Raw genomic sequence first — 27,758 nt, forward strand, 5'->3', positions numbered from 1 at the left:
AACCCAGGGCTTCATGCATGATAGGCAAGCACTTTACCAGTACTAGGCCGTATTACCAGCCCTTCCCTTAGCTTTTCTACTCAAGGCTTGAACTCAACCACTTAAGCCGTGGATCCACTTCTGGCTTTTTGGTTGTTAATTAAAGAGTTTTACACTTTTCTACTAGAGCTGGATTCCAACTGTCATCCTCAGCTCTCATCCTCCTGAGTTGCTAGAATTAGACATGAGCCACTAGCACTCAATGTATGGAATCTTATTTCAATGTACTGAAACATTTTTACCGTATTTCTTGAAGTATACTACTTAGTAATTTCAAAAAGAAATATCCAATATTCTTACTTATCAAATAAAATCCAAAGACTGTAATAGCTATTTCTTTTTTCTTTCTTTTCTGGGATTAACCCTGGCCTCGTAGAGTAAGCATGTGCTCTGCTAGAGCATAGAATATTTGCTATTTCTTTTAAAGAGTGAGAAATAAAAAACAATTGGCTATTTAAAGTTGGAAGAGTTTAATTAAAAAAAGAGAATTTAGGGGCTTGGAATGTCGCTTAGTGGTAGAGTGCTTGCCTAGTATGCATGATGCCCTGGGTTCGATTCCTAAGTACCACATAAACAGAAAAGGCCAGAAGTGGCATAGTGGCTCAAGTGGTAAAGGCGCTAGCCTTGAGCACAGAGGCAGCTCAGGGGACAGTGCCAAGGGGCTGAGTTCAAACCCCAGGACTAGCAGAGAAAGGGAGAGGGAGAGGGAGAGGGAGAAGGAGAGGGAGAGAGAGAGGGAGAGGGAGAGGGAGAGGGAGAGGGAGAGGGGGAGAGAGGAAGAGAGAGGGAGAAAGGGAGAAAGGGAGAAAGGGAGAGAGGGAGAGAGGGAGAGAGGGAGAGAGGGGGAGGGAGAGGGAAAGGGAGAGAAGAAGAGTGATGGGGGGGGAATGAATTTAGCCAGGCTCCAGTGGCTCATGCCTGTAATCCTAGCTATCAGGAGGCTAAGATGTGAGGATCACAGTTCAACGCCAGACCAGGCAGAAAAGTCCATGTAAGACTCTTATTTCAAAGTAATCACAAAAACCAGTTGTGGAGCTGTGGCTCAAAGTGGTAAAGCACTAGCTTTGAGTAAAAAAGCTAAAGGCCAGGCCCTCAGTTCAAGCCCATGTCCAAAAAGAGAGGAAGGGGTGAAGGGACAAAATTAAGATTATTTTTATCAGTCTTGGGGCTTGAACTCAGGCCTGGGCACTGTCCCTAAGCTTTCTCACTCAAGGATAGCACTCTACCACTTGAGCCAAAGAGCTACTTCCAGCTTTCTGGTGGTTAATTAAAGAGTCTCATGGACTTTCCTGCCTAGACTGGCTTTGAACCACGATCCTCAGATCTCAGCCTCCTGGGTAGCTAGGATTACAGATGTGAGCCACCAGCACCCAGCTAAAAATACACATATACATATTTTAAAACAGTGTCTAGGGGCTGGGAATATGGCCTAGTGCTCGTCTCGTATACATGAAGCCCTGAGTTCGATTCCTCAGCACCACATATATAGAAAAAGCTAGAAGTGGTTCTGTGGCTCAAGTGGCAGAGTGTTAGCCTTAAGCAAAAAGAAGCCAGGATAGCGCTCAGGCCCTGAGTCCAAGGCCCAGAACTGGCCAAAAAAAAGGAAACCATCCGACTCATGCCTATGTAATCCTAGCTACCTGGGAAACAGAGTTCAGGAATATTGCAGTTTTTGCCAAGGCAAAAAATATGGCCTAGGGGCTGGGGATATGGTCTAGTGGCAAGAGAGCTTGCCTCGTATACATGAGGCCCTGGATTCCATTCCCCAGCACCACATATACAGAAAATGGCCAGAAGTGGCGCTGTGGCTCAAGTGGCAGAGTGCTAGCCTTGAGCAAAAAGAAGCCAGGGACAGTGCTCAGGCCCTGAGTTCAAGCCCCAGGACTGGCAAAACAAAACAAAACAATGTTTATGGTGCTGCATGAAGCCCTGGGTTCAATTCCTCAGTACCACATAAGCAGAAAAAGCCAGAAGTGGCACTGTGGCTCAAGTGGTAGAGTGCTAGCCTTGAGCAAATGAAGCTCAGGGACAGTGCCCAGGCCCTGAATTCAGTCCTCAGGACTAGCCAAAAAAAGAAAAAACAAAAAAGGAATCATCTATTCTGCCCAACCAGGTTTCAAACTCAAGCCTGAACTCAAGCAGTTATACTACCTCAACCTATGAAGTAGCTGGAACTACAGGAATGAGGGTATGCATAAAAATATTCCATAAAATTAGCAGTCAAGATATAAACTTCCTACTGTTACTAGACTATTCTCTAGCTCATCTGTCTGCATACACAGAAAAGGTGTTTTGGGTTTTTTTCCTTTCTTTTTTCTAATGCTGGCCTGGAGATTGAACTCAGGACCTGGACACTGTTCTTGGATGTTTTTTGTTGTTGTTTTTTGGTCAGTTGTGGAGCTTGAACTCAGGGCCTGAAGTGTTGTCCTAAGCTTTTTCACTCAAGGCTAGTGCTTTACCACTTTGAGCCACAGTACCACTTGGAGCTACATCACCACTTTAGTTTTCTGGTGCAATCCTCAGATCTCAGCCTCCTGGGTAGCTAAGATTACAGGCACAAGCCACTGGCACCTGGCAAGGTTTTTTTTGTTGTTATTGTTGTTGTTGTTGTTCAAGGATAGTGATCTATCACTTGGGCTACAGTTCCACTTCTGCTTTTTGATGGTTAAATGGGGATAAGAGTCTTACAGACCTTCCTGCTCAGGCTGGCTTCAATCTCAGGCTCTTGTGAGTAGCTAGGATTATCCTTTGTGAGCCACTGGTGCCTAGCTCAATTGAATTTCAAGGGAGGGAGGGAAAATAATTAAATAATACTGGTGGGAAATAAAAGGAATCTCATAAAGTACAAGTTTTATTACTAGTCTTTTCCATGCATTCCAAACTCACTCTAAATAACACAAGATATCCAAGTACTTTAAAATCCAAGGCCTTTAATTCATATTTTTTTTGGTAATGACCATAAATGCCTCCCCTAAAATTTCTTTTCCATTGTAAACAGAAGGCACTAGGCATTCCATAACACCCTAAAGCAGTGATTCCTTTTGTTGCTGGTGGAGATAACACATTAAATGGCAGGGTTTGGATATTAACGAATTCTTCTCAATTAAAAAAAATTCTGAAAATCATACAAAAAAATTAAGTTACCAGTCAGTCTTTCTCAGTTTTTCTTACAAGTACATAATTTGTAATTAAGAGTTAAATTGAGTATGGTACAGTTTTCAACATGTGTTAAGTTTCAGTTAAACAAGGTAAATATTAGCATGATAACATGCTAATTGGCATCTTTTGCTACTCCTTAGCTGTGCAAAATATTCTTGAAATGATACATGCTATAGTGGTATAATTTAAAAGATCCTTGATATGACACTAACAACTTTTAAATTCAGGTCACAGACTGTATATAAACTGTGAGATTATTAAAATACACCTTTTTGAAAAATAATAAGATGACCATTTATACCTAAATAAAGTTTCCCAGGAAGTTATGAAATACTTGAGCATATAAAAGAAGTTGCCCCTCTTCTGAAAGGACAACTGTTGTTTCACAAAATAACCCATATGATCCAAGGCAAATTGATCTCATCCAAAAGCCACATTCTTTCTATGACTTAGAGGTATGTTGCAAGAGACAGTATCCAGAGAAAAGGGCCCAACTGGGTATTAGACCACAGGTATAAACACAAGGAACCTAGCTTGGGGTTGAGTGCCCTTAAAGACTTAGACCAACAGAGAACAAGTTTCTGAAGCTATTCCTTTTATAAATAGATAGAACTAAAATTGGCTGTTTCAAGGGTGTTTAAGACACAACTATTTACATATGTGCTACACTGTATGTGCCTACTTTAAATAGTGGCTGCTGTAGGACACTCCCATTCAAACACAAGCCCAACACTCTTTCTATACCAAGTAACATTCTTCTATTTTTGGCAAGGCAGTATAAACAAAACAAAAATAAATGGCAACAATTATATTAAAAAAAAAACTCTAACAGTGATTCAGGTCAAAGTTTCCACGTCAAACATTAGGGAAAGTGTTCTGAGAAACATTTATTTAGGTCAAATTATACTACCTAACAGATAATGCTGTATATTAATCTTATAAAACCACTCAAATAACTATCACTTAAAAAGTTTATGGATGCCTTTGAAGAATTATTCTGGTTTTAAGAAGTAGTTAATTATGAAGTTCATAATTAGGATGTCTTTTAAAAAAACTGCTTAAGTAATTTACACAGGACCAATTAGTAAAGAGTAAAAGAAAATGAACTTTACTATAATTAATACTTGATGCCTTCTTGCCTTTGGAGAAGCTGGTAAGGCCAAATTTTGAAAATGGTTAAAAAAAATAAATGAAAACTTAAGATGACAATTTTTTTAAAACCTACCATGCCAACTAATAAACACAATGGGGGGGGGGCAAAGAAAATATTTTAAAGCAATGATTACTGAATCAAATGCCTTAGAAAATTAAAAATCATAAACTAAGAAAAAAGCTTCAAGACTAGCAGCTGGCCTTTATGAAATATGTAGGACAACAGAAGGCACTACACGAGCATCAATTATTTCTAACTATAGTTGGACAGTTCAGTCTTTTCCTTCTTAAGAAGATAGCCAGTGTGAATGTTATTTTTATATCCCCCTGAGTTTCAACATGATTGGGCAAAGCAGCACCAGTTTAAAAAAAATACCTGCAATGCCAGCACTGCAGTTTGGAATCACTTATACTGATGGCCCCACAGTTCTCTCATAAGAGCACTTTAGAACATGATTAAAAATATAGAAATGCCTTTCGGTGTTTCAGTATTAAAGCAGAACCACCACAGATATCCATATTTAAAAATAATGCACTAAAAATGTCTGTTTATACAACACAGTCTTTCCACCCTATGTTGAGCATTCACGGATGTTTTCCACTCTGCTGCCACCAAGAAATCTCCCTTGTGTGTGTAGTTCCTGGTGCACACTCCTTTTTGGCTGGAAAATTCTGGTAACTATCATGTCATGCCAGTTTTGAGCAGTATGCCTTGCAGGTCCTCTGGCAAAGCTAAGATAATTGCATCGATGTGTGTCCGTAACTTTTCCACAGTATCAGGTTTCACAGGTAAATGTTCTCGGTCAGCCTGCAACTACACAAAGAACAATTGGCATCATTTAAATGAGTCTGTATTAATACATGATGATCTCTATATGTAAACATTTTTAATGGTCTAACAACTTAGAAACTTTCGGTCTTAGTATTTACAGGAACTAAAAAAGCAAATAATAACATGCCATTTAAGTAATATACTGCTGAACTCAGCAAAAGGCTTCTATATAATTTCATAGCTAATAGGCATACTTTATTAGACTGAATATTACAATATTTTTCCTACAACCAACCAAAACAAACAAAAAACTATAATTATTCTAGACTTGGCACAAAATTCTTAGGTAAGTCTCAAAACAAGTACTATACATCCCTGTGGCACTGGTGTTGATTAAGGGAGTTCTCAAAAGGTGACCCCTCCCTCCCTCCCTCCCTCCCTCCCTCCCTCCCTCCCTCCCTCCCTCCTTCCTTCCTTTTTTGCCAGTCCTGGAGCTTGAACTCAGGGCCTAAGCACTGTCCCTGGCTTCTTTTTGCTCAAGACTAGCACTCTACCACTTGAGCCACAATGGCCACTTCCAGCTTTTTCTGTTTATGTGGTACTGAGGAACTGAACCCAGGACTTCATGCATGCTAGGCAAGCACTCTACCACTAACCCACATTCCCACATTCCCAGCCCCTTAATTTGACAATATTTTTAGAGACTTAATTAGAGTAAGTAAAAAAATTTTTTTTTGGTATTGGTACTTGGACTTGAACTTAGGAACTGGGCACTGTAGTCCCTTAGCTTTTTTGCTCAAGGCTGGTGCTCTAACACTTGAATCACAGTTCTACTCTGGCTTTTTGGTGGCTTATTGGAGATAAGCGTCTCATATTTTTTCCTTCCTAGGCTGCCTTTGAGTCTCAATCCTCAGATCTCACCTTCCTGAGTGTCTATAAGATTATAGGCTTGAGTCACCATGCCTGGCCATGTAAATATTTTTAAATAATATGTTATCATTATGATCTGTGTGAATGACCAAATACTGTATGTAGTCAGGTTTGCCATCAACTGACCAATCTGAGTCCTTTCATTTAAAAAGTTACTTCTGCCAGGCATCAGTGGCTCACGTTTGTAATCCTAACTACTAAGGAGGTTGAGATCTGAGATCATGGTTCAAAGCCAATCAGGGCAAGAAAATCTGAGACACTCTTATTTCCAACTAAGCATCAAAAAAAAAAAAAAAAAAAAAAAGCCAGAACTGGATCTGTGGTTTAAGTGGTAGAATGCTAGCATTGAGCAAAAAACAGAATTCAGGGACAGCGCCCCAAGTTCAAACCTCAGGACTGGCAGGCACACAGGCACACAGGCACACAGGCACACACACACACACACACACACACACACACACACACACACGTTTTTTTCTAACCAGTAGTGAAGAAGTAGTGAAGCTGGATGCTACTGGAACCCTACTGCCATATTCAAGGACCCAGTAACTGGTGAAACCAGACTGTCTCAAGTCTACTTGGGAAATGCAATGCTTTAAAATGGCTGGCTGGGTTTCAAGCCTGGAGCCCAGCCATTGCTAAGGGTCTAAATGTTGCTGTCATCTACATGCATAATCAAGCAAAACAGGGGCCATTCAGCCTCCTGGACCAAAGCAGATTAGCTTTGTGATGCTAGCTCTGTCAAGGACCTTGGAATCTAGGCAGCTGCAAAAGCAGGCATAAGCAACAAATGTCCCTCTTGACTTGGTTACAAGTCTTATTTAAAATTTTCTAGCACCAGTGGCTGACACCTGTAATCCTAATGACTCAGGAGGCTTACATATGAAAATCAGAGTTCAAAATCAGCCCAAGCAGAAAAATCCTTAAGACTCTTATCTCCAATAATCACCAAAAGCCAGAAGTGGAGTTGTAGCTCAAGTGGTAGAGCATTAGCCTTGAGCAAGCACCAAGCCCGTGTCAGCATATATGCATACACACACACACACGCACACGCACGCACACACACACACAGAGAAATTATTTCTGTGACATATTATCAGCTCAAATAAGAGGAAAAGATCTCCACAGGGGTCAATTTAATCTTTTTTTTTTTTTTTAGATACTTAGGCTTGTGCTTAGGGCTTCATACTTGTTAGGCAGACATTCTACCACTAGAGTCATATCACTACCTCTCAATTTAATCTTCAACTGTTTTAATTACATACCAGCTTATTTTTCAGCTTCAATACAAGGTCTACTGTTTCTACTTCTGTGTGTTTCTGGATCCAGAGAAGTAGGTCCTAGAACAATAAGAAATCCCAAATCAATATATACTCAAAATAATATTCAAGCCTCTCTATCTCAAAGGCAAGGCCAATGGAAAGAAAGAAGACAAAGGAGAATGAAGTATTTAACTGTGATATAGTAGTACAGTATAAGAATAATTCTCATGAAAATCTAAAAGTTATTAAGCAATTTTAGACATGACCCAGAACTACTGTCTAGTATTTGGTAGTAAACAAAATGTATAACGTCTCTTTCTGAGGTGGCCCTTTAAGGTGAAGCAAGAAAAAGAAAAACTGCAGTCCTCTATTGTAGTGAGTAATTTGTAAGGAATGTTAGCTAAAAAATCAAGTAACAGAACATAAATGTGCTACTTTGTATTTTCAAATAAACTCTTCTTAGGCTTACTTTCTTATTTCTTTATCTTATTCTCCTTTTCAAAAGCACAACCACTGGGAGTTTATGATTAGAAAGATAATGAATGTATTCCACCTTAACATTTAAAGCTAAATACAATGTAAATAAAACTAGGCTCTGTTTTCACGAATAGTTTAACTTAAAACAAGCTGGTGATATATTACAGATAAAAAAAATTCAGTACAGGCATGTGAAAAAAATGTTAAGACTAAGAGGAAGAGGTAAATAAGTCATACTGGCAACAAGATGGAGCTAAGACTGCAGCAATTTAAATCATGACTCCAGGATGTACTGGTAAATATTTATTGGTAAATATCTTCAACTCCTTAAGGAGAAGGGGACCTGATTTATACTATTTCATGCTTTCTGCAGTTTAATATTCCCACTTACCTACCAATCTGAGGTCAATGAATGCAAAATTGGAAAGAGTGCATAATTAACACTTGTTGGCCAATGCAAAAATAGCATTGCCAGCTCTAGTACTTGGTGATGAGGTAAACTGAGGCAAGTTCATTTAACTTCTAAGTGACACATGGTACATAATGTAAATCATAACACACCTACTTCAATGAATTATTGTGAAGATTATAAAGGGGTCTCCACATAAAGAGCCTCTGTAGTTCCTGAGTTATTACAGCACAGGATCTTGTAAAGTTAGCTATGATTACCATTTAAGGTAGTAGATGCAAGGTATTGTTTTAAACCTCTAAGGATATCTTTGCTCTCACTACTAGTTAACCATCATACCAATACACAGTTTTCTAACCTCTTCACAAAGAGCTTCTAGATGGAGTGCTTCCAATTTTTGGGTCATTTCTTTCCTCCGGGACTTGAACCAGCCATCAAAATTTGGAGACTTTAGAAAATGCCTACAAAAATAAGGTTCAGAAAAGCAAAGTTTCACTATCATTTATTTCCTCTCCTCAATATTTTTCTTATAGACTGTAAAGCCATGTCAGATAATAGATTTTTTTAAGTTTCTAAGTTTAAACCAGGGACTGGTGGCTCGCATCTGTAATAGTAGCTACTTAGGAAGCTGATATTGGGAGACCATTCCCAGGCATACACACAAGACCCCTTTTCTTTTCTTTTCTTTTTAATAATCATTACACTATTTATTCAGTAACAGCTATAGTGCCAAACTTATCATTACTGCATTAATCAACAATGGCAAGTATCATGTTAGGCATCATTTTATTCGGTACAAACAGCATTGGATAGCTACTAGATTTACCAAGAAAGCTACCTTGGTAATAGAGCTGACATTATATTGACAAATATTAAAGTACAAATCCTTAGAGGCTACAATTAACTGCAATTTGAAATTTCTTTTCAAATGAGGCAGGCTTTGTGTTTGATGATCAATGTTTTATTCAGAAGTTATTACAGAATAAAAGGCCACACATCACAAAAATAGCAAAATACAACACACAAAATTCTGGATGGACTTTGGATATGTCTAGTATTTAATTCTGTAAGCTATCAAATTTTGTAACTTTCTATTCTACTCTATATGGCAGTATTATACATGCCAAGTTAAAATAATGTTGACAGTAGGGCTGGGGATATAGCCTAGTGGCAAAAGTGCCTGCCTCGGATACACGAGGCCCTAGGTTCGATTCCCCAGCACCACATATACAGAAAATGGCCAGAAGCGGCGCTGTGGCTCAAGTGGCAGAGTGCTAGCCTTGAGCGGGAAGAAGCCAGGGACAGTGCTCAGGCCCTGAGTCCAAGGCCCAGGACTGGCCAAAAAAAAAAAAAAAAAAAAAAAAAAAAAAAAAAAAAATAATAATGTTGACAGTAAATGGTATGAACCACGTGAACAAAGAAATCATAAACATGCTACAACTTATTATGTTACATATATAGAAAAGATGCATTTTCCTGCCTTTTGAAACTCACACTATTAGAGAAGTTAGCTCAAGTTTAAACAAAAACCATGCAAAGTCAACACTCAGTGGTATTTATGTTGGCCAAGAAAGATACATTTTAGGTAAGTTGTCACTATTAACAATTTCTAGAGTTTTCTAACAAGGACAAGTAGTATGTTTTAATGAAAAATTTTTTTTTACATTTTAGAAAAGGGAAGACCCCTTTTCAACCAATAGCTGAATATAGTGATACATGCCACTATATCTCAGCTATCTAGATAGCTGAGATCGAGATCAGGAGGATCTAAGTCATTGTAGAAACAAAAGTTCTTAAAACTTCCTTAATGGAAGAAGCCAGGCATTGTGGCACATATCTGTCATCTAGTACCAAAGAGAAGCACAGAATAGGCAGATAGCAATTCTGGCACAAGCCTGGGCAAAAAGTAAAATATTCACTGGTAGTATGAAAAGTGGCTCATGTATATAAATAATCCTAGATACTTAGGAAGCTGAGATCCAAAAGACCTTGAAAGCCAGCCAGGCAAGAAGTCCAAAAGATTTCATCTCTAAGAAAATCAGCAAAATACTGGGCAGGGGATAGGGCTCAAGTGGTAGAGTATCAGTTAAGCAAACAAGCAAAACAAGTAAAGCCTTGGGTTTGAGTCCAGTATCACCAAAAACAAATCAAAACCAGTGCAAAAAAAGGCTGAACTGTGGCTCAGCAGTAGAGCACCTGCCTAGCAAGCACAAGGCTCTGAGTTCAAAACACAGTAGTATAAGTAAATAAATAATCAATCAATCAATCTAAGCCTAAGTCTAATCACTCATTTCATTTTCTTTTCAAGTAGAGTTCCACAGATGGGGATAAAAGAGACTAACCGGTAAAGTCCAATCCAATCTCCTTTTATTCTAGAAGTTAGTTGAGGTCCTGTTTTCTCAAGTGTTTTCATAAATTCTTCTGGAAGGAACTGTCTTAATTGGGGTGGGCTCTGAAAATAAGACATATTTAGAAATTAGGAATTACATCTGTACATCACCTTTATAATAACAATAAAATTTTTTAAATTCCTAATTCAGAGTACTCAATAAGTGATAACTGTTATTATTTTAAAAAGAAATTAAGAATGGATATATTAAAAGAAGATAATAGTTAACAGAACTCAAACAAGAAAATTTTTAAGTATTATTATTATTATTATTGTTTAAATATTTAAATATTCATACCTTCCATGGAGAAATACTCTTCTGTAGAGGCATCAAGCTTGCCACATACCTTTCCTAAAACCATTAAAAGAAAAACCAAAATGTTAATAAAAATTACTCCTAACTTTACTTTCTTACTCAGATATCTTAAAATTTAATAAAATAGATTTCCAAGTATAATATTTTAATATGTATCTTTTGGCCTTCAACCACAGTTCTTAGCTATAACTCCTTCCTCAAGACCACAAGAACTAGAATTTCTCTTCCCCAAGATAGGATCACAGAAACTCTAATCTTCCCCTGTCTCTACCTGGGAGTTGTTGACCATAAAGCAATACTCTTCTTCCTTGTCTGACAGAAGATAAAGCCCTCAGATAAGAAGAACCTTACCCCATACCTGCAAGGAAGGAATAAAAAGACCTTGCTGACTTTTTCCACTAAGTCTTGTCAGCACCAGATCATATATGTTTGTGTGTGTATGTATATATGTATATATATAATTATTCCAATGACATTTTGACACAGTTATCTATGCTTCACTCAAACATATGTAATAAAGTCTCCATAAAGTCCAAAAGACAGGGCTGTGAATATGGCCTAGTGGCAAGAGTGCTTGCCTTGTATACATGAAGCCCTGGGTTCGATTCCTTGGCACCACATATATAGAAAAGGGCAAGAAGGGGAGCTGTGGTTCAAGTGGTAAGAGTGCTAGCCTTGAGCAAAAAGAAGCCAGGGACAGTGCTCAGGCCCTGAGTTCAAGGCCAAGGACTGGCAAAAAAAAAAAATCCAAAAGACAGGGTGTAAAAAGCTTGTGGAAAGCTACAAGTTTCCTAGAGAACAACATACCTGGAGAAGCTTAGAGGCTCTACACTTGTTCTCCTATATCTTGCCCTGTACATCTATTTTCTTCATCCTTTCTTTGCAATATTCTTTATAATAAACCAGCTAGTGTTGAATGTTTCTGAGTTCTCTGATCCATTCAAGTAAACTAATTAAACCTCAACAAAGTGTTGAAGGAACCCCAACTTGTAGCTGTTTGATCAAAAACAAAGATAAAACCCTATGCTTGGCACCTAAAGTAGAGAGGAACAACCTTGGGAATTGAATCCTCAGCCTGTGACATGTGATGCTGTCTCCAGGGATATAGTATCAGAACTAAATTACAAGACACCCAGGTAGTATCTATTGCAAAACTGATTGCTTACTTCCCAGTTATGCCTCTTGGAGTCACAAAAGTGATTTGTATTATGACAATAAATAGGTAAAAAGAAACCTGAGTCTGAGATTTTCCTACTCATTAAGAGTTCCATTATGTTCTCTTTTTCTTTTCTTTCATTCTTTTTTTTTTGCCAGTCCTGAGGCTTGAACTCAGGGTCTGGGCACTGTCCCTAGCTTCTTTTTCCTCAAGGATAGCACTCTACTACTTGAGCCACAGCGCCACTTCTGGCTTTTTCTGTATATGTGGTATCAAGGAATTGAACCCAGGGCTTCATGTATGCTAGGCATGCACTCTACCACTAAGCCACATTCCCAGCCCCTCATTATGGTTTTTCAATGCACATCAACAAGTCCATCACTTTGCACAATACATATAGCTTTAGATTGAGATGAAATGTCACATAATTTCCACAAAAATTAGCACTGGATAATCCAAGAGACTCCTTTTTATTTTTGAGACAGAATTCTCACTAAGTTATCCTGATTGGTCTTAAACTCACAGGCTCAAGTGATCCTCCCATCTTAGTTTCCCAAGAAGATGAAATTATAAGTATGTACTACCATACCTAGCTCATTTATCTATCTATGTGTCTATGTATGTATGTATGTATGTATGTATGTATGTATGTATCTATCTATCTATCTAACCTATCTATCTATCTATGTTTGTATACACACATACATGCAATTTTAAGCTAGTAACAGGACTTTAAATTAGGGCCTCACACTGGCTTGGTGGTTTGCTCATGTCTTTGCTCTACTACTTGAGCCAAGCCTTTCCAATATGGTATTTTGCTCCAGATGAAGTCTGACACACTTTTTTGTCTGGGCTGGTTTCAAATCATGATTCAAACCACAATTAAGCACATACAAACTGTGCTTAACATTTTACATGCATCATCTCTTATAATTCTTGGAACCATCCTATGTAGGAGATGTTTTTGAGAAACTGAAGCTTCAAAGGGCTAAATAACCTGATCAGCATAACATAGTTTGGACTTGAATTCAGGTCAACTTGAATTTAGTTCAACATCTTAAATACACAATAAAGTTCATTTAAGCAAGCATTGTTGTTACTGCTGTTGCTAATGCTGTGGTTGTGCCCCACCAGGATATTCAATATAAAAATATATAATAAAAATAACTTTGATATACTAGTCATAATATATACAGTATTTTAAAATTATTTGTAGTGCTAAATTAGTTAAAATACTTTGTTTCAAAAGAATGACTAACATTGATATTACAAAGGGCTTGGCCAAAGGGCTCATGCCCATAATCTCAGCTACTGAAAAGGCTGAGATCGAGAAAATCATGGTTCAAGGATAGCCTGAACAAAAAGGTACTGAGACCTCCTGTCACACAAGCCAGGCATGGTGGCACACATCTAAGCCATAGGCAGGGGAATCTCCATCTAATCCTGCCCCAGGCAAAAAAGTAAGACTCTGGATGAAGGCAAAAATGGCTGGAGTGTGGTTCAAGTGAACGTGTGACTTACTGTGGTTCAGCAAGTGAAAACCTTGAGTACTCACACATACACAAAAAAAATTACTACATCAAAGGCCTTGTCCAAAATATTGTGACTCTGTTTGTTTGTTTTTGTTTTTGTTGCCAGTCCTGGGGCTTGGACTCAGGGCCTGAGCACTGTCCCTGGCTTCTTTTTTGCTCAAGGCTAGCACTCTACCACTTGAGCCACAGTGCCACTTCTGGCTGTTTTCTATATATGTGGTGCTGAGGAATCAAACCCAGGGCTTCATATATATGAGGCGAGCACTTTACCACTAGGCCATATTCCCAGCCCAATATTGTGACTCTGTACTAATACAATGAAAGAAAATATTATAGTTAATTTAAACAAATATAGGGTATATCCTAAGTAACATTTTATAAACATTTAATGATGTTAATAGTTATGAAGTAATAAACAGAAACTAAAATACAGCTGCCAACTCCACTGTACAGTTCATACAAAAACTTATCTTGCTCTTGCAGTATAAGGACTTCAACTTCTGATTGTTAGGTAATCACTTTGGATGAACCATTTACTGTGAAAGGCATCTAGCCGGTATCTTTTACTCTTCATTACTCTGGACTGTGGATTAGTCTTATCATTTATGTTCAGTTTGTATGAAAAGCAGATTTATTTAGTTGAAGTAAATCTGTGTCTACTTTTAAAAAGTGAAAATAGAAAACAATGATTTTTTGCAAAAAATATGATATCAACCATTTCATTTTAGATTCATAATAAACTTGAAAAGTATTCTAGGAAAGTATTTTCAGTCATATATTACAGACAGACAAACTAAGGGTCAGAGAAACTGACTTTCCAAAGCTACACAGTTAAAACAACAAAAAATCATGTTTTTTTGCTCTATTTTAATCACTAAAGACTAACTGGTAAAACCACACAATTTTTCAAGTACTTGCCTAGCAAGCACAAGGCCCTGAGTTCAATCCTCAGCACTACAAATGATTATGGAGGCACCATAATCTCAGCATTCATGTAGTTGACAAAGAAGAATCACAAGTTAAAGGCCTAGATTGGGCTACCAAGAACCTTGTCTTCTCAAACACAAACAAACCAAAAAGATAAAAGTCTGATGGAGTATGTAGCTCAGTAGTAAAACATTTGCCACACATGTGTGAGTTCCTGGGTTCAGTGCCTAATAAAAAAAAAAAAGGAGTACAGGGAAAATATTCATATACTCTTCAATAAAACGTTAAATTAATCAAAAATGTTTTTAACTTACTAATGGAATGATGAAGCTTTGTGTCAGTTCCAAAAAATAGCGCCGGAGAATAACACTTTGTGCCTCAGAAGGACGTTTCTGTTGTACACCCTTAAAAAAGAACACAAAGAAAATCCATCTTCTAGTGTCAAGGAATATAAAATAATGGACCATTATCAAGTTCAATTACTGCTGAGATATACATTTATGCTTGATATTCTCTAGAAACATGATTTAAAGTTCATTGTATAACATCTTCCGAAAAGAAATCTTTAGCCAGAGGCTGGAAAGAGAAGGGGGAAAAGACAGAGGGAAAGATAGAAAAATGAGGGAGGGGTAACAAGTTTGACAAGAAATGTACTGTAACCTCTCTGTACATCACCTTGACAATAAAATTAATTTTTTTAAGTTGATCACTAGCCAAGATATAGAAACAGCCCAGCTACTTCACAATAAATGAGTGGATCAAAAAAATGTGGTACCTATACACAATGGAATTTTACACAGTCACTAGAAAGAAAATAATGTCATTTGCAGGGAAATGGACAAAACTACAACAAATCATATTAAGTGAGGTAAGCCAACCTCAGAGAGACAAACAGTGCACTTTGTCTCTGATACATGGAAGTTAGATCTAAAACGCAATGCAATATGAGAAATTACACAGGATTCTAGATAGTCACATACAGTGAGGCCAAAAGAGGATCGGTATAGGAGAAACACAAAGACACAATGCTTCATTGTCTCTTCATATTTATCTAAAATAATATACATATTGAAACCAACTCCAAGATATGGAAACAAAAGACTTTTTTAGTTTTTGATAATACTGCTTTACCTTATGTATGGAATATTCATGTGTATATCCTCAGGAAGGGGAGAAAGGGTACAGAACTCAAGGGAAAAAGTGTGAAAAAGTGCAGCGATGGAGTTCACTGGCCACTGATCAAAATGAAGTACACAACGTGGGTAGAGATGGAAACGTGGGACTGGGAGTGAATGGGGGAACAGAAGACATTGTGTGAGATGAAATGTACTCATTACCTAACTCATGAAATTAATTTTTTAAGTTGATCAAAAGGTACTAAGAACAAGAAGGTCTGATGTACATTGTTCAAGTATGGAAACCATAGATAATTATGTACTACATATCTCAAAAAAGCTAGAAGATAATTTAAATATTTTCACCGCAAAGAAATGCTATGAGGAGACAGATATGTTTAACCTGATCTAAACATTATACCAGAACATATACTAGAACATCACATTGTATCCTACTGATAACTCTTATTTTTATGTACTGATTTAAAAAGTTGGAAAACAGAATCTTAAGAGAAAAATCTAAGACAGAGAGTTCAGATTAGGAAAATCATCTCATACTTTAAAGTATCAGTTCAAAATAAAGACAAGTTACTTCATATTTGCAATATTAATACTATTGATAGAAAAATTTATTGTTATAGAGGTGATAATGTAAAGAGAGATTGCAGTTACAGAAGTCAAGTAATGAGTACATTTTTGGGGACAATGTGATAAAATGTTTTTAAGTCACTCCTAAATTTCTAGAATAAGTGGTATACATTTATAGCTATAGTCCCATAACTCAAGCTCACAATTGTGGCTACTTCAGTTTCTTGATTTTTATGAAGAATTGATTTTAAAACAAGACTCTATGTCACATTGCAATACACAAAGCAAACACTGTCTAACTGGATATTAAGTACCTACAGAAGAAAGTGTAAATTGCCCATAGAACAATTACCTTCTGTAACTGTTTTATGATCTCTTCATCTCGATTTAGATATGGCTTGTAAGAAGTATAAACTCCTAAAAAGTAAAGAAAAGAAATTAAACAGAAAGGTCTAACTATTCAGCTAAGTATATATTTTTTTAAAAATTTAAGTCAGTACCAGGTTTAGAATCCAGAGTCTTTAGATTCTTCAACTTTTTCACTTTAACTTGCTTAGGAATTTCACCTAAAGGAGACAGCACAAACATCATCGTAACTGAGCTGGGAAATATATGGTACTGTGTGTTTGCTGACCATACACAAGCCTTTGGGTTTGGTCCCCAGCAGGAAAGGAAGGTAAAGTAGGGTAGAAAGAGAAAGAAAAAATAAATAAATAAAGAGAGGGGGGCTGGGAATATGGCCTAGTGGTAAAGTGCTCGCCTCATATAAATAAATAAAGAGAGGAAGAAAGGAAGGAAGGAGAGAAAGAGAGAAAGAGAGAAAAAAATAAGCTGGGCACACCTGTAATCCTTAGCTACTCAGGAGACTGGGATCTGAGGACCACAGTTAAAAAGTTAGCCAGACAGGGAAATTCTAATCTTCAATAAACTACCAAAAAGCCAAAAGTGGAGCTGTGACTCAAATGGTGGAGGGCTAGTCTTAAGCAAAAACAGCTCAGGGATAGCATTCAGGTCCTGAGTTCAAGCCCAGGACTGGCCACCAAAAAGAAAAGGAGGGGCTGGAAATAATGGCCTAGTGGCAAGAGTGCTTGCCTCATATACATGAAGCCCTGGATTCGATTCCCCAGCACCACATATATAGAAAACGGCCAGGAGTGGCGCTGTGGCTCAAGTGGCAGAGTGCTAGCCTTGAGCAGAAAGAAGCCAGGGACAGTGCTCAGGCCCTGAGTCCAAGCACAGGACTGGCAATAAAAAAAAAAAAAAAATCTTATCTTAAACCAAACAAAATAGAAAAGAAAGTATACTCACTGCATAAGATATCATATCTTGGTTGTGACATCAAAAAGAAAAGGGAAGTAAAAGAAAGGAAGGAAGGGAGGGAAAAGAAGAAATAAAGAAAAGGACAAAAGACTTCATTATAATAAACATACTACAAAACTAGACTCCTGTAAGATTGATAATGTACTGTCAGCCAGAAATGTTACAACTAAAGCACTCTAAACATCAATTAATACTTAGGAGTTCATTCTTAGTATTTTAAAACTACAATTAAAGGCAAACACTGGATATTGTAGTAGCACAGAAATAAGTCATGTACAAAATGGATACTGGATCTTTCACTAATCCACATCTATAACATTTTCCCCCTTTTGTCACTCAATTTCATAATTTAAAATTTATGTGCCAAAGCATACAATGACTCAGGTTTACTTTTTACTCTTAGTTTCTTTACAAACTTTGTAGATCATATCCATGACAACTTTGCAAAGTATAGCTACATTTCTAGGTGAAGGATCCAAAGTTCAGGAGGTCCAATACAGTGGTAGGGGACACAGTACAATCTGCAATGGGGTTATAACCCAAACCCCTGCCCTATCTACCTCCAAAGACCGGAGATCAGATCACTGTTTTACTACTCATGGACCCTTTCATTGGTTTTACTAACATTATTAACATTTGGTTATACTGCACGTGGTGGCTAGAAGATACATTTTCCCCTTCATTTGCTTTTTGGGGTCTTACTGGAGTCAATATATGTACCCTATGTTTTGAAAAAAGTGTATAACCTCAATAATAGCATTGGGTTCAACACATGTCTACGGAGTTCTAACTCATACAGTGTTCATGACCTCTGTTTTGTGTTTTCATCATATTGCCAATATCTAAGTTTCTTCTATTGAAGTTAGTCTTTAACTTTTACTTATATGTATATATAAATTAGTTGTTTAAAATTATCTTTTAGTAGTTGTACAAAGGAGTTTCAATTCAACATGTCAGTTTGTGAGTACAATGCATTTTTTAAGTCAGAATTCAATTTTATTTCACATTGATAGAAACCGTGAAAAACATTTACATATTCCCACATCACAGCACATTTCACTGGAATATTTCTTGCCATAAAGACCTTACTGATTTGTGTAACCGAAATAACGATGTTCTTCAAGGCAAATGACTTAGTAAATGATTGTTTAAATTTTTCAAATCCAGACAAACATATGGCTTCATTATTAACATCCTATGTAGTCCATTACTAAATTCCATGATCAACTAGCACCCATTTACAAAGATGCATTCTTAACATTGTTTTGGTCAGTTGGAATACAGAAGAAAAATTCAATACTGTTCAGAAATATCAAGCATACACCTTTGGTACGTATTAAACTGTGTGATAACTACACAGTAGTATAGAGTTCTGATCTTTTTACCCATAATTTGTTCTTAAATAATTTTTACTGGTAATCCAGAAATTTTGACTACTTAAAAATCAAATGATTACTATGTGTATTGTTCGAAAGATCTTTTTTTGGTGCTGGTACTAGGGACTGAACTTAGGGCCTGCATGCTGTCCTTTAGCTTTTCAGCAAAGCTGGCATTCTACCATTTAAGTTACAACTCTACTTATGAGTTTGAGGGGTTTTTTTTGGGGGGGGGCGTTAATTAGAGATAAGAATCTCAGGCTTTCATGCTCAGGCTGGCATCAAACAGTGATCCTCAGCTCAGTCTCCTGAGTAGCTAGGATTACATGTGTAAGCCATCAGTGCCCAGCTCAAAAGAAGTCATTTTTAAAACTCATGTGACTAAAGTGAACATTTCAAGTAAGTCTATTGGCAGATAAAAATAATGTAAAATTTTCTAATGCAACACTCATTTTGGAGTACAATGCATTTTTATCAATGTCACCTCTTCCATCATTCTTCCCCACCTCTCCCAATGTCTTATACTTTTAATATTATTAATATTATTATACTATATTAATATTAATATACTATTAATATTATTAATGTTTTTCTTAGCCTTAAAATGAATTAAAACATCCTATTACAGAAAAAAAGCTTGTGTCAAATAGAAATAAAACACCCCTGATGAATAAGTAGAAAAGAAATTCCTCAGTGACTATCCAGATATAGTATTCAAAGGTTTCGTTTTTTTCCTGTTATTTCCTCAAATTCAGCATTTGCATGGCCCACACTTAGATTGCCACCAAGTGGTAATAGGTATGAGCTACTTGGACAGACTGCTGTGTTGAAATCTGTGTACTTAGACATATTGGCTCATATCTTATACTCAAGGAGGCTACAACATAAACAACGCTTAGGCAAGAAAAGAGTGCCTCACAGGAAGGAACTTCCTGAATAGAGTCCCAGGGGCACAACAAATAGGGGAAAGACTCAACAAATGGGACTACTACAAATTAAAAAGTTTCTGCACAGCTAAGGACATAGCCACCAAAATAGAAAGACAGCCAACGATATGGGAAAGGATATTTACCAGCACAGCAACAGACAAAGGCCTGATATCGGTCATCTACAGAGAACTCAAAAAACTAAGCCCCTCCAAGCCCAATAAACCTATTAGGAAATGGGCAAAAGAGCTAAAGAGAGACTTCACAAGAGAAGATATAAAAATGGCAAAGAAACATATGAGGAAATGCTCAACATCCCTGCTAGTAAAGGAAATGCAAATAAAAACAACCCTGAGATACCACCTCACCCCAGTTAGAATGGCCTATACTCTGAACTCAGGAAACAACAAATGCTGGAGGGGCTGTGGGGAAAGAGGAACCCTTCTCCATTGTTGGTGGGAGTGCAAATTAGTACAACCACTTTGGAGAATAGTATGGAGGTTTCTCAAAAAGCTCAATATAGACCTACCCTATGACCCAGCCATACCACTCCTAGGCATCTATCCTAAACAGCAAAATCCAAGATATCAAAAAGGCATTTGTACTTCCATGTTTATCGTGGCACAATTCACAATAGCCAAAGTATGGAAACAACCCAGATGCCCCTCCACAGACGAATGGATCCAAAAAATATGGTACTTATACACAATGGAATACTACATAGCGATTAGGAATGGTGAAATACTGTTATTCGCAGGGAAATGGTCAGAACTTGAACAAATAATGTTGAGTGAGACAAGCCTAGAACACAGAAAACAAAGGGGCATGATCTCCCTGATATATGACTGTTAACAAAGGGAGACGGAGAGACAGTAGAGACCAAGTCTGTGAATACTGTATATGTTCTTGATACATTGTATATTGCATATATGTCAACCTGACCTAGACAAGGGATAGAAAAACAGGTCGTAAGATATCACAAGAAATGTACACACTGCCCTACTATGTAACTGCACCCTCTTTGCACAACACCTTGTAAAAAAATTTATGTCCAATTAATAAAAAAAAAGAAGAGTGCCTCAAGTTGCACACTTAAAAGTGTTATGAGTTGAGTGCTGGTAGCACACACCTGTAATCCTAGCTACTCAGGAGGCTGAGATCTGAGAATCATGGTTTGAAGCCAGACTGGGCTGGAAAGTCCATAGCTTTTTTTTAAAAAAATGAGATTCTTATTTCCAATTAAGCACCTAAAAACTGGAAGTGGAGCCATGGCTCAAAAGTGGCAGAACACTAACCTTGAGCAAAAAAGTTCAGAGAGGGCTGGGAGGTGGCGCTGTGGCTCAAGTGGCAGAGTAGCCTTGAGCAAAAAGCAGCCAGGGACGGTGCTCAAGCCCTGAGTCCAAGACCCAGGACTGGCAAAAATAAAAAATAAAAAAATTCAGAGACAGTGCTCAGACCTTGGGTTCAAGCCCTACAACCAACGCCCCCCCCCCCAAAAAAAAAGTGTTATGAACACGCCTACTATCATTGATTTTTTTTTTCTCATTCTCTATACATCCCCTCACTGCAGAAGAGTAAACGTAGTAATTGAAATATGTTCTAAAACTTGCCATCAAGGAATGTGGAACATTTTCACTAATGATCTTACATTGTTAAAAAATTTTAAGAACAGGTAAATAAAACAAATTTTATAAACTTGACTTTGAAATGATTTCAAGGTTATAGAAGAGATGCAAAATAGTACTGATGCAAAACAATATAGCTGATTCTTCCCTGACAATTTTAAAGATATTTATGAGAAACACAATCATGCATTTGGGGCTGGGATTGTGGCTTAAGAGTAGAGTACTTGCCTAGCATGCATGAAGCTCTGGTTCAATTCCTCAGCACCACATAAATAGAAAACACCGGAAGTGGCGCTGTGGCTCAAGAGTAGTAGAGCCTTTAGCAAAAAGAAGCCAGGGGTAGTGCTCAGGCCCTGACTTCAAGCCCCAGAACTGGCAAAAAAAAAAAAAAAAAAAAAAAGTCATGCAAAGATGATGCTAAAATGAACTCTATGTTATGGAAACGAGTGATACATCACTGTTGTAATTACTTTCAACATGCCATGTGAAACCGTAGCTTCTATTGTTGATGATCCTCTTGTATCCCCTTCCTGTGGTTGTACCGGCACTATCACTGTATCTTATCTGAGTACATTGGAAACTGTATATACTGGTATTAGAACTGGTATTAGAAAGGGAATATCAAAATCGAGAGACAAAGGATAAAAAGACAAACGACTACAAAAGCAATACTTGCAAAACCATCTGGTGTAAACCAACTGAACAACTCATGGGGGGAGAGGGAAAGGGGAAGAGGGGAAGGGGGAAGGGGGAAGAGGGAGGGGGGAATGAGGGAGGAGGTAACAAACAGTATAAGAAATGTAGCCAAGGTCTAACGTATGAAACTGTAACCTCTCTGTACATCACTTTGACAATAAATAAGAAAAATAAAAAAGCATGCATTTTATAAGTCTTTATAGACTTTTTATTGGTTCAAAAATATTAGGAAGTGTAAGGTACTTATCATATAGGAATAAATAGCTAAGCCCTGATACAAAATGGCACAGTATAATGGTGAAATATGACAAGGAATAATAATTAAGAATACAAAGGAATATTTGCTAGACAGAAAAAAGATTGTACAGAAGAGTGTCCTGGCCAAATAAAAGTGAGGAATTTGCTGAGAATTCTGGAAGAAGGTGACATTTAAGCAATTTTTATTTTGTTTTGCTTTTTGGATTTTGTTTTTCTGCCATGGGGCTTGAATGCAGGACCTGGTCCCTGTCCCTGAGGGCTTTTGCTCAAAGCTAGCACCCTACCACTTTGAGCCACAGAGCCACTGCCAGGTTTTTTTGGTGATAAATTGGAAATGAGTCTCACGGACTTTCCTGCCCCGGATGGCTTTGAACCATGATCCTCAGATCTCAGCCTCCTGAATAGCTAAGATTACAGGCGTGAGCCACCAGTTTTATAAGAGAAATAAAACAAGTGAGTCTTTTCAGGAAATAGAAATAAGGGCTTTATTTCTTTGTTGCTGTTTTCATTTTCTTTTCTTTTTGTCTTGCTTATTTGTCTTTGGAAGGGTGAGGAGGGGCACAAAAATGGAGGGACAAAGGGTCAATATATATAGCAGTGATACTCACTAGACACTAAGTTGAAAATGAACTATATAACTTGTGGGTGGGAACAAGAGGAAAAAACAGGGAGAGAGAGGGGGAAGGGTTAATACTGTCCAAAAAGAAATGTATGTACTCTTTACCTGACTTATGTAACTGTAACCCCTCTGTACATCACCTTTGTAATAACACTTAATTTTTTTAAAAATATGAGCCAGGTGCTGGTGACTCATGCCTGTAATCCTAGCTACTCAGGAGACTGAGATCTGAGGATGCTGGTTCAAAAGCCAGCATGGGCAGAAAAGTCCATGAGACTCTTATCTCGAATAAACCACTCAGAAAATGGAAGTGGCACTGTGGCTCAAGTGGTAGAATGCTAGCCTTGAGCTGAACAGCTCAGGGACAGCGCCCAGGCCCAGAGCTCAAGCCCCATGCCAAAAAAAAAAAAAAGAAAGAAAGAAAAATCACATACACGTGGGCCTTTGAAGCACAGAAGTGGTAGAAGGCCAGCTGAGTTCAAACATCAGTACCAACAAAAAAAAAATTATCTTAAGTCTGTTATTGTGAGAAGGGAAAAGACCTTTTAGATAAAGAGCTATATCGAGGAATATGAAGAACATGAATACTCTAGTCTCTGCTGTAAGAATATTGTGTAAAACAAGGGAAAAGGTGACATTGTAAAAAGAAATGTACTAAGAACCTGACCTGTGTAACTGTAAACTCTCTGTACAGCACCTTTACAATAAAAATAAGTTAAAAATCATTTTAAAAAAGAACACTGTGCAAATTACTACATTTAATCTTCAAACCTTAACTAAGCTGACAACGGGTTATATCACAAATTAAGAAATCAAAGCATAAACAACAGGGATAACATGCTTAAGCCAGGACATTAGAGAGGGCAATCCAACTTTAGAGCTATCACACTTAACCACCATACCCTACAAGCAGGAATGAGAAGCTAGAGGAGAGGAGATGAAGCTAGCCAAACACTGTCAGATCAAGAGGAATTACAATGCTGTCTGACGTATAAGGAAAAGACATTGAAAGCACAGACTAGGAATAAACAGTGAGGAAAGTAAAAGATGATGAAATCTTCATTTTAACACAGAGCCACCAGGTGGCGACAGTGTGTGTCACAACCACAAGGCTGAGCCAGCCAGCCAGGTCTCCTACGAAGGGCAGATTGTGATATTGCACCGAGCAGTCTGAAGCACAAGGGAGAAAAGACTAGTTAAACAATGCATCTGGCAGATAAATAACCTGCAGCAAGGCAGCGGGGAAAGAGGCAAAAGAGTTACTAGAGTAAAACTGATCCACTTCTGGGGCAGACTGAGAGAAAGAAGAAGCCAATTCAGGTTTTTGAAATATTTTTTATTCATTGGCCCAGCTTTTTCTTTGTCAACTTAGTATATCTATTCTCATGTAAGAATTTTTTTTTTTGGCCAGTCCTGGGCCTTGGACTCAGGGCCTGAGCACTGTCCCTGGCTTCTTTTTGCTCAAGGCTAGCACTCTGCCACTTGAGCCACAACGCCACTTCTGGCCATTTTCTGTATATGTGGTGCTGGGAATCGAACCCAGGGCTTCTTGTGTAGGAGGCAAGCACTCTTGCCACTAGGCCATATTCCCAGCCCCTCATGTAAGAATTCTTATGAGAATATCTCATGTTGAATTTGTGGTTTTCCTTGCCACAAAGTTTGGGGAAACTTGTTATCCCAACTCTATTTATTTATTTTTATTAGTTTTTTTTTTTTTTTTTGGCCAGTCCTGGGCCTTATACTCAGGGCAGGAGCACTGTCCCTGGCTTCTGTTTGCTCAAGGCTAGCACTCCACCACTTGAGCCACAGCGCCACTTCTGGCCAACTTTTTTTAATAACCACAAATTAAACATATTTAATAGATAAAGTCATTTGTCTGCCTCGGATTCTAAGAATCTAAAGAATGTCAAGTGTAAAAACCACAATCTTTGAGGAAGCTTAAGAGCTTACACTTAGTTTCCCCAAGTCCCAAAGGACCACCAACTCCTCTATCCATTGGTGCTGTTTATCACAACATATTATTTCCTGAAACTCACCATGTAAAGAAGAAATTGAACCCCAGGCAGAGAATAAATTAGCATTATGTTCATGTAATAATACATGGCACTGGGGTTTGAATTTGTGTTTGTTTGCCAAGCAAAAGCTCTACCATTTTGAGCTATACCTTTAGCCACATTTATGTTTTTTCAAAAACTGGAATGACCTGAACACAATCAGAGTAGCAATCTTCACTCACATTAACTCCTCTTTCATTCAGAAGCCCTCATCAGGTGTAAGACATAAACTGAACACTAACACTACAGACATAATTCTGAAAATATAGCTATAAAGAACACTAATCATAAAGAAAGTTGCCTATTACAAAAAGTAAAATAAAATGGGTGTCAGAGAGCTCTGGGGAAAAAAAAACACAAAAGCCAGAAAACAAACCAAAGTTACAAGTATTTATTTTAATTTCAAAGCAGTCAAATGTCTATTGTATACAATGCACATATAAGATTGTTCAAAAGTCATCCTTATTGCACCTCTGTATTTTTACAGAGATCTTTGATGTAGGCCTAGTACGTTAATTTCTCTCCTGTGAAATCATCAAACCCCGTATCTGGTCAATTACCAGGTAATAATTAGAATAATAAACCAGTAGAATTTATTTTCTCACTGAGGAATAGATGTTCAAATGCCATTACCCTAAAATAACATATCTCCATTTAAAAAGAGGTATATGAGCCAAATAGAGATAATCCAAAAAAGTAATTTCTCTACACTAAGACTAATCCTTTTCTACAATTTTCTTTTTGTTTTTTGAAAGTTTTAGCCAAGACTTATTTTAGTATAATAGGAAAAGTGGGGAGAAATAGAAAAGAAAGAGAAATGTTCCTTGCTCCCTGCATAGGAAATGAGAACTGAGAATTAAAGACTTCAAAGGGAATAATGAGTCTTTTTATTGTCACAGTTGTTTGTCTTGGCTTTGGGTTTGTTTTTTTGGTCATTTTGGAGTTTGAAATCAGGGCCTCACACTTACTAAGAAGGCACTATGTCATTCCTGTATGCCTACAGCTTCTCCTGGAAGGGCTATAAACAAAAGTACATTTCTACTATAGCTGCAAACTTTCTGGACCTAAGAGAACATAATTCAGTTTTGCTATATCTTCTCTCCTGGTATATAGAAGATGCTTCTGTTAAAGTTTTACAAATCTTCTCAAAGTGTTTTCATTTTTTAAAGCCACAATCATAAGCAGGGGGTTTGTGTTGTAAAATCTGTGGTATATATAATGGGTCTCAAGGAGCCAAAATTGTCTTAAGTAATGTACCATTCATAATCAAACAATAAATGGTATTCCATGAATAACATACACCTATAAACAATAAAAGAAAATTCTATAAATTGAACTTCATCAAAATTAAAAATCTCAGCACATCACACTATACTATGAAGATAGTGAAAGCACCACACATCAGAGATAGTGCCTGATACATTCTATATGTCTTCTCATCAAGAAAAGCACCAGGCTGGGAACGTGGCTTATTGGTGGGATGCTTGCCTAACACGCATGAAGCCCTGGGTTCTATTCCTCAGTACCACATAAACAGAAAAAGCCAGATGTGGCACTGTGGCTCAAGTGGTAGACTGCTAGCATTGAGCAAAATAAGCTCAGGGACAGTGCCCAGGCCCTGGGTTCAAGCTCCAGGACTGGCCAAAAAAAGAAAAAAGCAAAGCACCACCTTTTGAGAACTCCCTTAATCAACACCAATGCCACAAGGATGTATAGTACTTGTTTTGAGACTTATCTAAGAATTTTGTGCCAAGTCCAGAATAATTATAGTTTTTTGTTTTTGTTTTTATTTTGGTTGGTTGTGAGTCTTGAACTCAAGACCTGGGCACTGTCCCTTAGCTTTTCAGCTCAAGGCTAGAGCTCTACAACTTGAGCCACAGCACTACTTCTGGCCTTTGAGTGGTTAATTGAAGATAAGAGTCTCACAGGGACTATTCTGCTCAGGCTGGTTTCAAACTGCAATCCTCAGATCTCAGTCTCCTGAGTAACTAGGATTATAGGCATGAGCCACAGGCGCCTGGCATAATTCTAGTTGTTTTTTGTTTGGTTGGTTTTGGTTTTGGTTTTTTGGCCGGTCGTGGGGCTTAACTCTGGGCCCAGGCGCTGTCCCAGAGCTCTTCAGCTCAAGGCTAGTGCTCTACTACTTTGAGCCACAGCACCATTTGCAGTTTTCTAGTGGTTAATTAGAGATAAGAGTCTCACAGACTTTCCTGCTAGGGCTGGCTTTGAACTGCGACCCTTATATCTCAGTCTCTTGATAGCTAGGATTACAGGTGTGAGCCACCGGTGCCCAGCATAATTCTAGTTTTCTATAAGATTTTCTTCATGTAGTACTGGAAATCGCAATCTTATTGAGCTTATAAAATAAAAAAACTGAAATATTTGAGGCTTTATTTTGCTATAATTCAATGTTTACATCAGAATAGGTTTTTTTTTTTGTTTTTTTTGTTTTTTTTTTGGCCAGTCCTGGGGCTTGGACTCAGGGCCTGAGCACTGTCCCTGGCTTCTTTTTGCTCAAGGCTAGCACTCTGCCACTTGAGCCACAGTGCCACTTCTGGCCGTTTTCTGTATATGTGGTGCTGGGGAATTGAACCCAGGGCCTCATGTATACGAGGCAAGCACTCTTGCCACTAGGCCATATCCCCAGCCCTGTTTTTTGAT

General features: G+C 37.8%; 1 protein-coding gene across 1 annotated transcript in view; it reads right to left on the minus strand.

Annotated features, from left to right (window-relative positions):
* Positions 1–2,952: 2,952 nt before the first annotated feature.
* The window catches only part of Dennd6a (DENN domain containing 6A), a 61,871-nt gene continuing 37,065 nt past the window's right edge, over positions 2,953–27,758 (minus strand). The window contains exons 13-20 of the mRNA XM_048355993.1: positions 16,724–16,789; positions 16,576–16,640; positions 14,835–14,924; positions 10,888–10,941; positions 10,543–10,652; positions 8,559–8,661; positions 7,318–7,392; positions 2,953–5,164 (exon numbers count right to left, since the gene is read on the minus strand). Coding sequence (XP_048211950.1) covers positions 5,033–5,164; positions 7,318–7,392; positions 8,559–8,661; positions 10,543–10,652; positions 10,888–10,941; positions 14,835–14,924; positions 16,576–16,640; positions 16,724–16,789 — 695 coding nt within the window. The 3' untranslated portion in view covers positions 2,953–5,032. The remainder of the gene's footprint in view (positions 5,165–7,317; positions 7,393–8,558; positions 8,662–10,542; positions 10,653–10,887; positions 10,942–14,834; positions 14,925–16,575; positions 16,641–16,723; positions 16,790–27,758) is intronic.

This window comes from Perognathus longimembris, chromosome 10, assembly GCF_023159225.1.
Source record: "Perognathus longimembris pacificus isolate PPM17 chromosome 10, ASM2315922v1, whole genome shotgun sequence".
Classification (NCBI taxonomy): Eukaryota; Metazoa; Chordata; class Mammalia; order Rodentia; family Heteromyidae; genus Perognathus; species Perognathus longimembris.